At 46.9% G+C, this 18,266-nt stretch overlaps 1 protein-coding gene across 1 annotated transcript; it reads right to left on the bottom strand.

The window, feature by feature from the left end:
- Positions 1–4,707: 4,707 nt before the first annotated feature.
- On the bottom strand, positions 4,708–17,837 carry LOC134396137 (zinc finger protein 397-like). Its single transcript, XM_063122516.1, has 6 exons — positions 17,771–17,837; positions 14,662–15,492; positions 13,956–14,501; positions 12,924–13,047; positions 9,506–9,631; positions 4,708–5,897 (listed from the first exon to the last, which is right to left on the bottom strand). Exons 2-6 carry the CDS (start codon positions 15,397–15,399, stop codon positions 4,960–4,962), a joined length of 2,472 nt encoding a protein of 823 aa, XP_062978586.1. The 5' UTR covers positions 15,400–15,492; positions 17,771–17,837; the 3' UTR covers positions 4,708–4,959.
- Between the last annotated feature and the right edge of the window lie 429 nt (positions 17,838–18,266).

Here is an 18,266-nt window from a genome sequence, read left to right as displayed (position 1 = left end):
ACAGTGGCCAACCAGCTGTTGACCAGGGAACCCACAAGCAGGCCACAAACACAACAGCACCCTCCCACCCATGTTCCCCAGCAACCGGTGTATACAGGCTTACTGCCTCTGCTGCTGGAGGTAGCCCATAGGCATAGACAGTATGGTAACTTAATATTTAAAAAAAACCCATTTATATACAAAAATATATAGATAATTTTAACAATCAACAATAAGAAATTGTGGGACCCATCCTATGACATCAAATTCCTGGGAGTCGAGGACCGTAGAGTCATAGAATCATAGAATAGCAGAGTTGGAAGGGGCCTACAAGGCCATCAAGTCCAACCCCCTGCTCAATGCAGGAATCCACCCTAAAGCATCCCTGGCAGATGGTTGTCCAGCGGCCTCTTGAAGGCCTCTAGTGTGGGAGAGGCCACAACCTCGTCTTAACCTGGCACTGATGATGTTGGTGCCAGTTGGGCCTCACTGAGGAAAATCTTCCCGAATCGGGGAGCCACCACCAAAAAGGCCCTCTCCCTTGTTGACATCATTTGAACCTTCCCACACCTTAACTAAAGCCCGGGGGGAGACATTATGAGGTAATTCCTCCCATAGAGCTTTTTCAGATCAGGAAGGGCAGGCAGCCTGGGAGGCTGCAGAGCAACGGAGAGGTGTATAATAGAAGGAAAACACACACGGCACCCTTGGCCACCTTGCAAGAATTAAGTAAGTGCAAAAACATGACAAAAGTAACATATAAAACACCCCGAGAATGAGGCAGAACAATGGATGCCTTTTTCATGGGGGAAGAAAGCTTTGACAAAAGTGCCCCGTGTCATTCTGATTAGCAAACTAGCTAAAAGTGGGCTAGATGGAACAACTATTAGGTGGGTCACACAGTCGGCTACAGAATCAGACACAAAGGCCCCGTTCAGAAGACACCTTAAACCATGGCTTTAACCACGGTGAATAAGAGTTTTTGCTTTATTCACTGTGGTTAAAGCCATGGTTTAAGGTGTCTTCTGAACAGGGCCAGAGCGTGCTTATCAACGGTACCTTCTCAAACTGGGGGGAGGCAATGAGTGGGGTACTGCAGGGCTCAGTCCTGGGAACAGAGCTCTTCAACATTTTTAATAATGTCTTCGACGAGGAGGTGCAGGGAATGTTTTGTCAAATTTGCAGATGGCACAAAATTGGGTAGGGTAGCTAATCTGGGCTGTGCAAATCTGGCTCTGGGATTCGAAATATCGAATCCTGATGGCCATCCGCCATTTTAAGTCACAGAGCCCTAGGCCTCCAGAAAGTAGGACCAGCCTACAACTCCCAGCATGCACTGGCCGGGAGGGCTGAACCTACTGGAGCCCAGGGACAGCGAGCACTGGTGACCTCCCCGCTGCTGATGCCATCGGTCGCTCACTGCAACCATCAGCCAGCCGCCAGCAGGAGAACCCACTCCCTGGCACAGCTGAGGATGCTCCAGTCACTGGAGGGATCCTACTGTGTTCCACAGGCGACCCTGCTCCCTTGTTTATAAAATCAAAAGTTAGGGAGCGAGGGAAAAGAGAGAGAACAATCACTACTTAGGAAAGCACATAAAGAAAGCCATTGGATCAGTTCAAAGGTGATGGTATCAACTTAGAATCATAGAATCATAGAATAGCAGAGTTGGAAGGGCCTACAAGGCCATCGAGTCCAACCCCCTGCTCAATGCAGGAATCCACCCTAAAGCATCCCTGGCGGATGGCTGTCCAGCTGCCTCTTGAAGGCCTCTAGTGTGGGAGACCCCACAACCTCCCTAGGTAGCTGATTCCACTGTCGCACTGCTCTAACAGTCAGGAAGTTTTTCCTGATGTCCAGCTGGAATCTGGCTTCCTTTAACTTGAGCCCGTTATTCCGTGTCCTGCACTCTGGGAGGATCGAGAAGAGATCCTGGCCCTCCTCTGTGTGACAACCTTCCAAGTATTTGAAGAGTGCTACCATGTCTCCCCTCAATCTTCTCTTCTCCAGGCTAAACCTGCCCCGTTCTTTCAGTCTCTCGTCATAGGGCTTTGTTTCCAGACCCCTGATCATCCTGGTTGCCCTCCTCTGAACATGCTCCAGCTTGTCTGCATCCTTCTTGAATTGTGGAGCCTTGTGTTGGGTGACCCTATGGAAAGGAGGACAGGGCTCCTGTATCTTTAACAGTTGTGTAGAAAAGGGAATTTCAGTGGGTGTCGGTTGTATATATGGGGAACCTGGTGAAATTCCCTCTTCATCACAACAGTGAAAGTTGCAGGATCCCTGCCCTCTCTTGTTTCTGGTCACTCTTGCTAAAGCTCCTGCAGCTTTCACTGTTGTGATGAAGAAGGAATTTCAACAGGTGCTGCATGCATACAAAGGACACCTGCTGAAATTTGGTTTTTTTTTTTTTTTACAGTAGTTTTAAACCGTTATATTGTAATTTATCATGATGTATTTGATGGTTTTAATTGTTGTGAACCACCCAGAGAGTTTCAGCTATGGGCGGTATAGAAATGTAATTAATTAACATAAATGGGTGCTAGTCGTCTGAGAAGGATTGGATGAAAATATGTGTGTTTTCTTACGACTGGAACAACTTTACACGGGATGCACTGTTATTTAAGTTAAAACCTTTTTTAAAAAATAGTACTGTAATACTTCTGGGGAAACATTAGGGGTAAAAGGTTAGTATAAATCGGTCTGGTATACAAAACTGACACTGATGTATTCCTGTCGTATTGGAAGGATTTTTTTTTTTTTGGTCTAGGTTCATTTAGCCCATCAGCTATGGGTCTGTTCAGAAGACACCTTAAACCATGGCTTTAACCACAGTGGTTAAGCCAGAAAGCCAGGCTGTGTTCAGAAGACACCTTAAACCATGGCTTTAACCATGGTAAATAAGGCCCTTTTGCTTTATTCACCATGGTTAAAGCCGTGGTTTAAAGTGTCTTCTGAACACAGCCTTTCTGGCTTAACCACCATGGTTAAAGCTGCGGTTTAAAGTGACTTCTGAACACAGCCCGGCTTTCTGGCTTAACCACCATGGTTAAAGATGTGGTTTAATATGTCTTCTGAACACAGCCCGGCTTTCTGGCTTAACCACGCAGTTGGACAGCCATCTGTCAGGGATGCATTAAGGTAGATTCCTGCAATGAGCAGGGGGATGGACTCGATGGCCTTATAGGCCCTTTCCAACTCTACTATTCTAGGCTTCTATCATCGTAGTTAAAGCCATGGTTTATGGTGTCTTCTGAATGGGGCCTACTGTTCTTGGACAGGGAAGACCTAGCCACAGTAGTTCATGCACGGATAACTTCCTGTTTAGATTACTGCAAGGCACTCTACATGGGGCTGCCCTTGAAGATGTTAAAGAAGCAACAGCTAGTGCAGCAAGCAGCAACTAGTCAGGCACAGATGTAACACCAGTTTTAAAAGGAAGAACACTAGCTGCCAATATGATTCCGGTTTGCATTCATGGTGTTGGTGATTATTTTAAAGGCCTAAATGATGTGGGACCTCAATATTTGAGGGACTGCCTCTTCCGGTATACACTTGCCCGAGTATTAGTATCTGCCAAATGGGATCTCCTCTGCACCCCACCGCTGGGAGCTGTACTTTATGTGAAAATGTGAGAGAGGGCCTTTTCAGTAGTGGCACCCTGGTTATGGAAAAATACCCTCCTGTCAAGATGCTCAGCTGGTGCCAATACTGGCTTCATTTCAGCATCCAGTTAAAACCTGGCTTTATTTACAAAAGACATTGGGACCTATTGACTGTGGCGTTGTTTTGATTTGGTTGCTTGGGTATTAATGCTGATGTTATATTGTTGTGGTTTTATGCTGAATTGTTTTCTCTGCCCTGAGATCCATTGATATCGTGAGGGTTAGAAATATTTTAATAAATAAAAATTAATAAATCATCGCTCAGACCCATGTTCGTGGAGGGGACGAGCAATCTTCATGATAGAAACTGTCAACCTTTGAGTTCAAAAGCTGGAATTCTTCCTTCAGTGTAACTGTTAAGGTTCTTCAAATCACCGCCTAAATAGCCATCAATAAAGACAATGTTGACGTGATTTGTTTGATGGGAAATGAGAGAATCACCCCAGGAGAACACTGAATATTTATATGGTTTCTCCCCATGTGTATTCTTTGATGGGAAATGAGGTCGCTGCTCTGACTAAAGCTCTTTCCACACTCCAGGCAGTTATATGGTTTCTCCCCTGCGTGGGTTCTTTGATGTAAAGTGAGGTGTGTGCTCCGACTGAAACTCACTTTCCACACTCCAGGCATTCATATGGCTTCTCCCCTGTTGCATTCTCATATATGAGGTGAGGTTTCCACTGAAATTAAAACTCTTGGCTAAAATGTGCTCGAAATTAAAACTCCTGGTTAAAATAGGTTTAATGAACATCACTTGTGAAGCTCCAATAACATCCCTGAATTTCACACTACTTTTAACCCTCTTGTAGCTGCAAAGATATCTCTGTGATTATGGGTGACTGTTATCAGTTCCTAGTAGGAACACAATACCTAAACCTTACATGTACACGCAGAGACATGGGCTTGCCCCCACAACAAAGGATTTCAAATAACCAAGATAAAAGTAATGGCAGGTGACAATATGTAGACCCTTTGACTTTCAAGAGACGTTCGTAAGAAGAAGAGTAAGAGATAGTCTCACATCTCTACAATGTAATAAGGTATTCTTTGACAAGTTTTTTCTAATTTTATTTACAATGTACATTTCAATGGAACAATGAAGAACTAGCAGGGTTTCCCCCCCCCCACCAAATATATGTATTTTATATCTAGAAGAGGTTGTGGTGGCTGCTGTTTTTTTCCAACAAAAAAACCTCTGTTCCAAATTCCAAGCATTGATGACACACACATTATTTGTGCAGTTTCTTCCCCGTGTGGAGTCTATAATGTTAAATAAGGCATGTGCTTTGTCAAAAGTTCTTTCCACCCTGAACCTTTATACGGTTTCTCCCGTGTGGGTTTTTTGATGGGAAATCAGAGAGTCACCCCGAGAGAAGCATCTGCCACACACTGAGCATTTATATGGTTTCTCCCCTGTGTGTATTCTTTGATGGGAAGTGAGGTTACTGCTCTGACTGAAGCTCTTTCCGCACTCCAAGCAGTTATACGGTTTCTCCCCTGTGTGGGTTCTTTGATGTAAAGTGAGGTGTGCGCTCCGACTGAAACTCTTTCCACACTCTAAACATTCATACGGCTTCTCTCCTGTATGCATCCTCAGATGTGAGGTGAGGTTTCCACTGAAATTAAAGCTCTTCCCACACGCCAGGCATTTGTATGGCTTCTCTCCTGTGTGAATTCTTTGATGTGAAATAAGATGCTTGCTACAACTGAAGCTCTTTTCACACTCTAAGCATTTATACAGTATCTTGCCTGTGTGAACTCTCTGATGCCTAGTAAGGTGTGTGCTCCGATTGAAACTCTTTCCACACTCTAAACATTTGTAAGGTCTCTCGCTCGTGTGCTTCATCCTCCTATGTTGCATTAGCTTCGCTTGATCACAGAAGCTCTTGCTGCAGCCTGAACATTTATATAGTTTCTCTGCTAGGTGGATTCTTTTATGTGAAATAAGGCGTGTGCTCCGATAGAAGCCCTTTCCACACTCTGAGCATTTATATGGCTTCTCTCCTCTGTGAAGTCTTTGATGCAAAATAAGGTAGTCTCCTCGACTAAAGCTCTTTCCACACTCGAAGCATCGGAATGGTTTCTCCCCCGTGTGGGTTCTTTGATGTCTGTTCAGATCTGATTTACAGCTGAAGTTTTTTCCACACACAAGGCACTTATTTCCAGCAGATCCGTCCACATCTGGGTGCTCGACTTCTTCCACAAACACCTTGAATATTTCTGCCTCATTCTCAGTCTTGCACACGTCTCCTTCTGGAATACAGAGAGAAACTTTGTAAACCTTGGAAGGTGGTGGTGGATCTGCCCTCTTTAGAGATTTTCAAGTAGAGGGTGGATGACCACAAGCCAGGGCTTTAGTATATTTCCCACATCAGCAGAAGGTTGGAATAGATGACCTTTGAGGTCCCTTCCAAATAACTTTTATATTCTAAGAACCCAAGGAAACCTGTCCTGCTTAGAGATCTCAATATTTGGCATACTGGCAGCTGGGGTGAGGGTATAAGCATGTATGGCTCAGTTCAGACAACATGTTAAGTCAACCCAGTGTGAAAACTCCACTCAACGGTTGCGTTTCTAAGGGTTACTCTCCACGCAACATGTGCTAACTCTACCGTTGTGTGACTGTGGGCTCCCGTGGAGTTGAGTAAAAGGCAATGCGGCATTTGATTGATGGTTCCTCTGCCCTCTCTCCTCCCCCGGTCCTCCTTATGGTATCTCATCAGCCATTGCTGGAAAAAAAAAACCCAATCCTGGCAGCTCTCCTGGAATGGCACTCCCTTCATACAATTCTAAGATGGCTTTAGAATGGGATTAGATAAATTCATGTAGGACAAATCTATTAACAGTAGGGTGACCATATGGAAAAGAGGACAGGGCTCCTGTATCTTTAACAGTTGTATAGAAAAGGGAATTTCAGCAGGTGTCATTTGTAGGCATCCTCATGACAACAGTTAAAGATGCAGGAGCCCTGCCCTCTTGACCAGATACAGAATCATAGAATAGCAGAGTTGGAAGGGGCCTACAAGGCCATCGAGTCCAACCCCCTGCTCAATGCAGGAATCCACCTTAAAACATCCCTGACAGATGGTTGTCCAGCTGCCTCTTGAAGGCCTCTAGTGTGGGAGAGCCCACAACCTCACCAGGCAACTGATTCCATTGTTGTACTGCTCTAACAGTCAGGAAGTTTTTCCTGATGTCCAGCCGGAATCTGGCTTCCTGTAACTTGAGCCCATTATTCCGTGTCCTGCACTCTGGGAGAATCGAGAAGAGATCCTGGCCCTCCTCTGTGTGACAACCTTTTAAGTATTTGAAGAGTGCTATCATGTCTCCCCTCAATCTTCTCTTCTCCAGGCTAAACATGCCCAGTTCTTTCAGTCTCTCTTCATAGGGCAGGGCTCCTACAGCTTTAACTGTTGTGATGAAGAAGGAATTTCACCAGGTGCTGCATGCCTACAAATGACACCAGCTGAACTTCCCTTCTCTATACAACTGTTACAGATACAGGAGCCCTGTCCTCCTTTCCATATGGTCACCCTAATCAACAGCTACTAGTCCTCATGACTATGTGCTACCTCCAGTATTGGAGGCAGTATACCAGTCATTTGGGAAAAACAAAGAGAGGGTGAATGTTGAGCTCATCTCCTGTTTGTGGGCCTCGTGGAGGCATGCAGTTGGCCACTGTGGAAAACAGGGTGTGGGCCTCAAGAGGCCTTTGGTGCCCCTCTTGTTTTTAAAATGGAATTAGCAAATGTTTCTTTGGCTAAGAGAGAAAGAAACCCTTTGCTCTCTCTAGTGGCAAGACAGGATGTTCTAGATGAGGACAGGGAGGAATATAACAGCAAGGCAGGAGGGCAGCACTTTCCTTTGAAGCATGCCAGCCTCCCACTTAAGAACATTAACGTTGGACATTTTAAAATTGGGCAGCGTGGGAAACCTGGCAGGCACCAAGGAAGGTGCCTGCAGGCACATGGGTGCCACATTGGAGACTGATTTTCTGCAGTAAGACAAAAGTTGAAAGAAGTGGTATGAGCAGAAGAGGTGCTGGATCAGACTGAGGGCCCATTTATTTTATTTATTTATTTATTAAACTTATATACCGCTCCCATAGCCAGGGCTCTCTGGGCGGTTTACAGAAATTCTAAAATTGAGGTAAAAACAAGTATACAAAATTTAAAACTCTGAAACAGAGAACATACACACATAAAGCATTAAAAAAAGATTAAAAACTAAACATGTGGGTAATTAGGATGTGCCGCCATATGCCTGGGCAAAGAGGAAAGTCTTAACCTGGCGCCGAAAGGATAGCAGCATTGGCGCCAGGCGAGCCTCATCAGGGAGATCGTTCCATAGTCTGGGGGCCACCACCTAAAAGGCCCTGTCCCTCGTTGCCACACTGCGAGCCTCTCTTGGAGTAGGCACCCGGAGGAGGACCTTAGATGTTGAACGTAGTGACCGGGTATATTCATGTCGGGAGAGGCGTTCCGTCAGGTATTGAGGTCCCAAGCCGTGTACGGCTTTATAGGTCAAAACCAGCACCTTGAATTGGGCTCGGAAACATACAGGCAGCCAGTACAAGCGGACCAGAGCAGGTGTTATATGGTCAAACCTTCTGGTTCCCGAAATCAATCTGGCCGCTGCATTTTGCACGAGCTACAGCTTCTGAACCGTCTTCAAAGGCAGCCCTACGTAGAGCGCATTGCAGGACCTACGTAAAGCGCATCTAGTCCAGCACTCTGTTCACACAGTGGCCAAGCAGCCATCAGCCAGGGATGAACAAGCAGGACATGGTGCAACAGCACCCTCCCACCCATGTTCCCCAGCAACTGGTGCACGCAAGCTTACTGCCTCGAATACTGGAGATAGGAAATAACCATCAGGGCTAGTAGCCATTGATAGCCTTCTCCTCCAGGAATTTATCCAATTTATGCCATGTTTCTCGCCTGCCCAAGGGTCTCTACTTCCCTTGCCCTGCTTCGTCCATTTTCTTCTGCTGCCCCTTACGCCTGGAACGCTCTTCCAGAACATTTGAGAACTACAAGTTCAATCGCAGCTTTTAAAGCTCAGCTAAAAACTTTTCTTTTTCCTAAAGCTTTTAAAACTTGATTTTGTTCTGACTTTATACTGTTAGTTTTACCCTACCCAGTGCCTGTTTGCATTCTCTTCCCCTCCTTATTGTTTTATTATGATTTCATTAGAATGTAAGCCTATGTGGCAGGGTCTTGCTATTTACTGTTTTACTCTGTACAGCACCATGTACATTGATGGCGCTATATAAATAAATAAATAAATAAATAATAATAATAATAAAGCCATCCAAAAAGGCCAGGGTTATGAGAGGAAGATGGCAGCATCTGGAACCCTCATAAAATTCTGTGAATGAAGCAGAGCAACGGTGCCATAAAAGCCTCGTCTGGAAGTACCACAATTCTATGTACGTGGAACAGCAAGCACCTTCTTTTACTGTTTTGCCTCCGGCAAATTTTAAATTGTGGGCAGAGACCTGTTTCTGCAAAACTGAAGTACTTTGGCCACATAAAGAGAAGACAGGATACCCTGGAGAAGAGGCTGATGCTAGGGAAAGTGGAAGGCAAAAGGAAGAGGGGCCGACCAAGGGCAAGATGGAGGGATGATATTCTGGAGGTGACGGACTTGACCTTGGGGGAGCTGGGGGTGGCGACGGCCGACAGAAAGCTCTGGCGTGGGCTGGTCCATGAAGTCACGAGGAGTCGGAAGTGACTGAACGAATAAACAACAACAAAAAACATATACATTCTCTCTCTCTCTCTCTCTCTCTCTCTCTCTCTCTCACACACACACACACACACACACACACACATATATATAAAAGTAAAATAAATAACTCTCAGCCAGCTCAAATTGGAAGGAAATACCCTCTTGAGATCCTCCTGGCAAACTTGACAGCCTGTCTTCTGACGTGAGGCCTTCCTGTGGAAAACTCTCTGCCCTGGTCTCTCTTGCTGGCCAGTCTTCATTGGAAGAGAGAAACCAATTGATTTAAAACATTTAAAGCTCAACGGAACTGAAAGCAGCTAGCAACAATAAAATTGCAACAACAATTATAATGTAACAGTAAAAACAAAAACAAATCACTTAACACACACACACACCCCGGAAACAAACCAGAATTCATAAGCCAACAATAAACCCAGGTTTAAAGCTGGCTTATAATCCTGGTTTGTTTGGACACACTAACCCATAATGCTAAGTTTGGATGTCAAACCTGGGTGGGTGATTTTTTTTTAGTTGTAAAAAATCTCAAGCACTAAGATAAAAATCAGGAGGGTCAGGAAACCTAGTGAGTGCCAAGAGGCAGCTGGACAACCATCTGTCAGGGATGCTGTAGGGTGGATTCCTGCATTGAGCAGGGGGTTGGACTTGATGGCCTTATGGGCCCCTTCCAACTCTACTATTCTATGATTCTAAGAGTCTACAGGCACACTGGTGCCCATGAGCCCCACATTGAAGACCCCAGCACAGAAGGGTCTCCATTGAAGATCTTGGCAGGTGGGCAGGCTCATACAGAACGAGGTCATAGAATCATAGAGTAGCAGAGTTGGAAGGGGCCTACAAGGCCATCGAGTCCAACCCCCTGCTCAATGCAGGATCCACCCTAAAGCATCCCCGACAGATGGTTGTCCAGCTGCCTCTTGAAGGCCTCTAGTGTGGGAGAGCCCACAATCTCCGTAGGTAATTGATTCCACTGTCGTACAGCTCTAACAGTCAGGAAGTTTTGGTCAGGTGGTCATTCAGATCTCCTGGGCCCAAACTGTGGCAGGCTTAAAAGGAAATCCCCAGCGCTTTGAATTGGGGCCAGGAACCAGTCGGATGCTGGTGCCATTGTTTCAATAAGGGAGACACAGCCCATCGCAGCTTTCTGAACCAACGGTCATTCCAAAAACATTTCCTCGGCAGCCGTCTGTAGAGCACAGGGCGACCACTGAGAATTCTTCACACAGCGCGTTGTAACTAGGGGAGTGCTCCGCTCCATTACGGATCCACGGATCCGGAGCGGGCCGATCCAGACCTCCTAAGCCCGGTTCCAGAGCGGGGGAGGTCCGGATTTGTCCGAAGCGGTTCGGAACGGTCTGAAACGATTTGGACCGTTCCGAAGCTTCGGAGCCAGGTAAGTAAGGAGGGGAGCTTACCTGGCACCCCCGTCCACCGCCGCCACGGTCCGTGCGGCAACGGTGACGGAGCCAGGTAAGGGGGGAGGGGGGGCTTACGTGTCTCCGTCATCCGCCGAGGTCCGTGCGGCGGCTTCAACTGCTGCCCAGGCCTAAGGCCGGAAATAGGGCCTATTTCCGGCCTTAGGCCTGGGTAGCAGTTGAAGCCGCCGCACGGACTACAGCAGACGATGCAGCCAGGTAAGGGGAGGGAGGGGGGCTTATTCGGCCCCCATTTTGTCCCCCCTTCCCCACTTACCTTCCTCCGCCGCCCGCCGCAAGTAAGTATGGAGGGGGGGGCAAAGTGGCATCCAAATATCGATCCGGACCTCCGGATCTCACTCCGGATCTTGTTCCGGATCGGGGGAGGTTTGGATTGACCCGAACCGGTTCAGGCCCGATCCGGAAGGTCCGGATCGGGATCCGAAGCGGTTCGGGGAGGGCATGCACAGCCCTAATAGTAACACTATGGAATTTGCTACTACGGGATGTAGTGACGGCCGCCCATTTGGATGGCTTTCAAAGGGGATTGATGAAATGCCTGGAGGAGAAGGCTTTTAATGGTCTGTATACACCAGTTGCTGGGGAACATGGGTGGGAGGCTGCTGTTGCTTGTGGGTTTCCCATTGGAGAAGCTGGTTGGCCACTGTGGGAACAGAATGCTGGACCAGATGGACCCTTGGTTGGATCCAGCATGTTCCTATATGTGTCCATGTGCAGATGGACCTGCTATCTCCTGGAATAGGTGTAGCTGATGCACCAGGCTAAGCTGAGCAAACGGGGAACCTGGTCACAGCAGACACCTAGAGATCCTGGGTCAAATCTGAGTCCTAGAGAATTCCCAAGCTACGAACCTATGAATGCCATCCCACTCGACACAGAAAAGGAGAAAGCAACGGAGAGGGAATCCAGGGAGAGGGGGGGGAAATACTTTTTGGGTAGCTGATTTTGGGATTCACAAGAGTGGAAGACATGAAGTCAGGAGACAAAGCTACCTGGAAAACTCCTAACCTGATACATCCATCTGGGTAAAAGTAAACAGAACCCCAAAGGTGAGCTTAGGGTTTAAGCTTTAAAGCTGGAAAACATTTGAAGTGGGAGGCAGAACTTACAAAATCTCCAACTAAAGAGAGCCTGGAAAAGTTTCCTATAGTGTGCCAGGTATTTCTCTCCCACCCCCACCCTCCCGCACTCCTGTCTTCACATTCATGGAATCATAGAATAATAGAATAGCAGAGTTGGAAGGGGCCTACAAGGCCATAGAGTCCAATCCCCTGCTCAATGCAGGAATCTACCCTAAAGCTTCCCTGACAGGTGGTTGTCCAGCTGCCTCTTGAAGGCCTCTAGTGTGGGAGAGCCCACAACCTCCCTAGGTCACTGGTTCCATTGTCGTTCTGCTCTAACAGGAAGTTTTTCCTGATGTCCAGCTGGAATCTGGCTTCCTTTAACTTGAACCCATTATTCCGTGTCCTGCACTCTGGGAGGATCGAGAAGAGATCCTGGCCCTCCTCTGTGTGACAACCTTTCAAGTATTTGAAGAGTGCTATCATGTCTCCCCTCAATCTTCTCTTCTCCAGGCTAAACATGCCCAGTTCTTTCAATCTCTGTTCATAGGGCTTTGTTTCCAGACCCCTGATCATCCTGGTTGCCCTCCTCTGAACACGCTCCAGCTTGTCTGCGTCCTTCTTGAATTGAATTCCTTCTTTACGTACAGAACTGATTGGATATTAGATTTTAATTATTTCCTTTCTAAAGACTAAAGTGTACCTTTCATGGAGTGAAAAGCTAAACATTCTCTTATGGTGTCTGGTACTTCCAGATCAGCCCCGGACATTGGCTTAGTAACTGAGACGTTACAGAATGTTCGTGAACATTCCAACTTCTAAGGAGCTGGAATGCTGTTGAGATATGAAAGAAGCACCGTAGAAAACAGATTGTAGGACCATCTACAGAGTATCAGGACTGTTCTGAATTTATCCCAGGCTCTGGAAGTTCTGAGGACAGAGCAGCCGCTGAGACCCCAAAATGGTGTGTGAAGTGCCCACAGCTGGACCCATCCCAGAAAGGAGCTTCAAAACATCCAAGAACTTCTTACCAAACAGTCCAGCCTCTCCGTCATCCTCTTCCTGCTTGATTACCACATGCAGCAGCCCCTCTTCAGAGTCAAATGGGACTTGGCTTGCGTCTGAGCAAACTGCAGGGGCCTCCTCCAATGCCACCTGAAACCGCGGAGAGAAATCCTTTCAAAGTAAAGCAAGAGGGCCAGAAGGGTTGAATGCAAGATTTAAAGGCCTAATCCTGTCTCCACTCCTGCAAAGTAGGCCGATGACTGTGTGTGTGTGTGTGTGTAGGAAATCTGAACCGAGTTTCTGCTAGGGTGACCATATGGAAAGGAGGACAGGGCTCTTGTATTTTTAACAGTTGTGTAGAAAAGGGAATTTCAGCAGGTGTCGTTTGTATATCTGGAGAACCTGGTGAAATTTCCTCTTCATCACCACAGTTGAAGCTGCAGGAGGCCAGCCATCTTGACCAGATACAAAAGTGGGCAGGGCTCCTGCAGTTTTCGCTGTTGCGATGAAGAGGAAGTTTCACCAGGTTCCCATATATACAAATGACACCTGCAGAAATTCCCTTTTCTATGCAACTGTTAAAGATACAGGAGCACTGTCCTCCTTTTCATAGGGTCACCCTACCATATGGAAAGGAGGACAGGGCTCCTGTATCTTTAACAGTTGTATAAAAACGGGAATTTCAGCAGGTGTCATTTGTAGGCATGCCGCACCTGGTGAAATTCCCTCTTCATCTCAACAGGTAAAGCTGCATACAAAAGAGGGCAGGGCTCCTGCAGCTTTCACTGTTGTGATGAAGAGGGAATTTCACCAGGTGCTGCAGGCATACAAACGACACCTGCTAATATTCCCTTTTCCATACAATTGTTAAAGATACAGGGGCCTTGTCCTCCTTTCCATATGGTCACCCTATTACCCACCCCTTGTCAGTTTGACACTCAGTTAAAAGTCAAAGAGAAGGAAATAAAAGGCCCAGGCTGCCTTAGCCTGAAGCTCCATTTCTGGGACCTGACACAGGCCCTGTCGCACCCATTCCAAAACCCATAAAATGGCCTCACCTCTTTTCCCTCTCTCTCGGCCTGACCTTGCCTTCGCAGGAATTCCTCAGCCATGGCCACCGCTTGGCAGCAGGTCTCCGGGCCAACTGCCCTCACCCAGCTCTGCGTCTCTGGCGGCAGGATGGCCAGGAACTGCTCCAGGATCAACAGGTCCAGAATCTGCTCCTTGGAGTGTCTCGCGACCTTCAGCCACTGGTGGCAAAGTTTTTGGAGTCTAAAATAAGCCCCTCTCGGCCCCTCGGCCTCTTGGTAGCAGAAATGCCTGAAGCGTTGGCGGTTCTTCTCCCTCATGATGCCGTCCTCTCGCAAAATGGCCGCCACCACCTTCCCATAATCCTCCCCGGCCTCCAGGCCTCTGAAGGCCTGCTTGGCTTCTCCGCTGAGAGCTTTCAACAGTTGAGTCGTCTGTTCTTGCTTGGGCCACCGGCAGGCCTCGGCCACTTGCTTGAAGGAGGCCAGGAAGGCCTTAATGTCGTCCCACGGCGTGGGCTCCTCCGGCAACTGTGGCCCTCCCGAGCCAGAGGGATCCCCCGTCTTGAGGAACTCCTGCCATTTAAAGCAGATTTTTTAAAGTCCTGTGATTTGATACCAATGACAAAGAATGGGCAAATAAAGCTACTTAAGAGGCAAAACAATGAATATGTAGAAGATCTATAGAACAAGAGTTACTGGGCTGCTCACAAGCATCACAATCAATCAGTCTCACCTGTTTTTCCGGCCTCTCGGCCTCTTGCAGCCTCAGCAGGAAAGACTCAGCCAGGCCCACTGCCTGAGAACACATCTCCGGGCCTCGTTCTCTGACCCAGTTCTGGATCTCTGGGGGCAGGATGGCCAGGAACTGCTCCAGGATTAGCAACTCTAAAATCCGCTCCTTGCTGTGTCTCTCCGGCTTCAGCCACCCTCGGCAAAGCTCCCGGAGCTGGCTATAAGTCCCTCTCGGCCCCTCGGCCTCCTGGTAGCAAAAACGCCTGAAACGTTGGCGATTCTTCTCCCTGAGGACAGCGTCCCCTTGCAAAATGGCCGTCTTCACCTTCCCATAATCCTCTCTGTCTCTGGCCTCCAGGCCTCTAAAGGCCTGCTCAGCTTCTCCGCTGAGGGCGGGGAGGAGCCGGGCCGCCCACTCTTCTTTGGGCCACCGGCAGGCCTCGGCCACTTGCTCGAAGGAGGCCAGGAAGGCCTTGGTGTCTTCCCACGGGGTGGTCTCCGGCGGTTGTGGAATCCCCCACTCATACTGAGGAGGCTCCATTTTCTTCAGGAAGTCCTGCCATTGGGCTTCCTGGGGCTGAAGAGACCCCTCACTTGATTCCTGTTTCACCTGGCCTCCTGGGATCCTTTGCAGGAATTCTCTGTTACCATCTGCCTGACAGACACCAGGACCTTTCCCTCTCTCTTCCAGCGCCTCTTGTAAGATGAGGCCCGTGGGATCTTCATTCCCCATTTTCATCTTTGGGTAACTTTACAAAGGTATTGTCGTATTCACATTACAAACAACAATAGATTTAAATCAGTGATCGAAATAGGCATCCTGAGTTTCTGTCTGGGGATGGAAAAGAGTAGAAATATTTTTTTAAAAAAAAACAGAGAAAATGAACACAAGTAAACAGTCAATATCTACTATAGCAGCCACCATTTATTTTTAGAAATACTAGTCATTTCATAACTGTATGCAAATTAAATGCAGGAAAAAACCTTTTTCTGCACACTGTCGTCTTTTCATAGGTGTGCTCAAGGGGTGTGCTGGGTGTGCCCAGGTACAATCTAATGTCTCAAGCAATAAGCGCAAAATTGAGCAGGCCATTGAGTTGGGATCCAGAAGGGGATCCAGATGCAGTGGGAAAGGCCCTCCACCTAGAGTGACCATATGAAAAGGAGGACAGGGCTCTAACGGTTGCATAGAAAAGGGGATTTCAGCAGGTGTCATTTGTACATATGGAGAACCTGGTGAAATTCCCCTTTCAATACAACTGTTAAAGATACAGGAGTCCTGTCCTCCTTTTCATCTGGTCACCCTACCTCCAGCTGCTCTGCCGGCATGGTGATACACTGCTGCCTCCGAAAGAGCACCATTGCTCCTGGCTGCAGGAATGAAAAGGAATTGCTCTGCTTTTTGCCCCCTCGGCCACTAGGCTTCTGCTTGAGCAGCTGCAATGGCCCTCCCATGGTCAGGCAAACCGAACCATGTACAGTAGGGCATCAGTGTCAACAGTGTTCAATAAATAAATGAATAAAAATAATGTCCTTTATTAGGGTGACCCTAATAACAGTATGTTTCCGAGCCCAATTCAAGGTGCTGGTTTTGACCTATAAAGCCTTACACGGCTTGGGACCACAATACCTGACGGAACGCCTCTCCCGACGTGAATATACCCGGTCACTACGTTCAACATCTAAGGTCCTCCTCCGGGTGCCTTCTCCGAGAGAGGCTTGGATTGTGGCAACGAGGGACAGGGCCTTTTTGGTGGTGGCCCCCAGACTGTGGAATGATCTCCCTGACGAGGCTCACCTGGCACCAACGCTGCTATCTTTCCGGCGCCAGGTTAAGACTTTCCTCTTTGCCCAGGCATATGGCAGCACATCTTAATCACCCACATGTTTAGGTTTTTTTTAACGGTTTTTAATGCATTATGTGTGTATGTTCTGTGTTTTAGAATTTTAAATTTTGTATACTCATTTTTATCTTAATTTTAGAATTTCTGTAAACCGCCCAGAGAGCCCTGGCTATGGGAGCGGTATATAAGTGCAATAAATAAATAAATAAATAAATAAAAGGAGGACAGGGCTCCTGTATCTTTAACAGTTGTATAACAAGGAAATTTCAGCAGGTGTCATTTGTATATATGGAGAACCTGGTGAAATTCCCTCTTCAACACAGCAGTTAAAGGTGCAGGAGCTATACTAGAATGACCAGATTTAAAAAAGGGCCGGGCACCTGCAGCTTTAGCTGGTGTGATGAAGAGAAAATTTCACCAGGTTTCCCAGATATACAAATGACACCTGCTGAAATTTCATTTTCAATACAACTTTTCATATGGTCACCCTACCTTTATGATTGAGTATTCAATAAATGGTGGCCGTTAAAAAATAATAGTACCTGAGTGCACACCCTAATAAAATGTGCTGCGCACGCCTATGCCTCCTTTGTAAATGAGTAATTTCACATTTTGATAAAAAGACTTTGATCCCCTCCCAAATAAGCATTTATATGAATCTGTTCTTTGGAGAGAAGGAGCAGGATTATGCACGTTGCCTTGGGTTCCTTGGAGGAAAAGGGGTGAGGGGTGGGGACAGAAATGCAATAATAAATAAATAAAGGGATGGCAAATTTTGAAAAATGTGTGCTTTTAACCTGTTGGTTGTTTTATTATGGTTTTAATTTTTGTGAACCGCCCAGAGAGCTTCGGCTATTGGGCGGTATAAAAATGTAATAAATAAATAAGGTTATCAAGAAAGAGATCAGCGAAAGAAATGCTGGTGATGGTTCAACGGAGCGAATCCACCGAGAACTTGAGTTCAAGTAACATTCTGGTGGTCTAAATATGATTTAAAAGGTGATTTTAAATGTTTAAAGTAATATCACTAACTTTGTTGTCACGGGTAGGAAACTCAGCTAGCTTTCTGTTGATTTTCAGAAGTAAGGATTGTTTTAACTGAACTTAAAGGAGGGGAGTGGGAATCAAAAATGGGATCAAAAGAGTGGGGGGGGGAGATAAAGGAGTTGGGGGTCTCTCTCTCCTCGATTCCCCCCACCCCAATTTCTTGCCCCCCTTGCTGTCACCTCCTGGAGATTCCCGCTCCCCCACCCATCCTTTGCTCACCTCTTCTTAGGCTCAGGGGATCTTCGTCTCCCGCAGATGTAGGGGAAAGGCATTGAAAAGCCACGACCCCCACCCCACCCCACCCCACTAACAGGAAAAGACCCTCCCCATCTCTCTCTTGCAGCCTCTTCTAGGAAGCAAAGCTCGGTTGCTTTAACCCCTTTTAAACACTCCTTCTCTGGGAGGAAAGAGCTGGGTGTGTTCAGTCTGGAGAAGAGACGGGAAAATAGAGGGAGGGAGGGAGAGAGAGAGAGAGAGTGGGTGGGGTGGGAACCAGGAAAAGCCTGCAATATTACGGGATCTGCAAAAAATAACAATAATAATAAATGTCCGTAAGATCCAAGCTATAGCATTTATTTATTTATTTTAAAGAAAGATTATCGAGACAGGGAAGTGGTGATTATGTTTAGATGGGGAGAATGAGCCATTCACTTGTGTTAAAGCAATGTTCTTGCGGTCTAAAAAATATGTTATTAAAATGGTTTCAGCAATCTTC

The sequence above is a fragment of the Elgaria multicarinata genome, chromosome 3 (assembly GCF_023053635.1).
Source record: "Elgaria multicarinata webbii isolate HBS135686 ecotype San Diego chromosome 3, rElgMul1.1.pri, whole genome shotgun sequence".
In the NCBI taxonomy this organism is placed as follows: Eukaryota; Metazoa; Chordata; class Lepidosauria; order Squamata; family Anguidae; genus Elgaria; species Elgaria multicarinata.
Note: the sequence above shows the minus strand (reverse complement) of the source record. Positions and strands in the feature narration are given on the sequence as shown.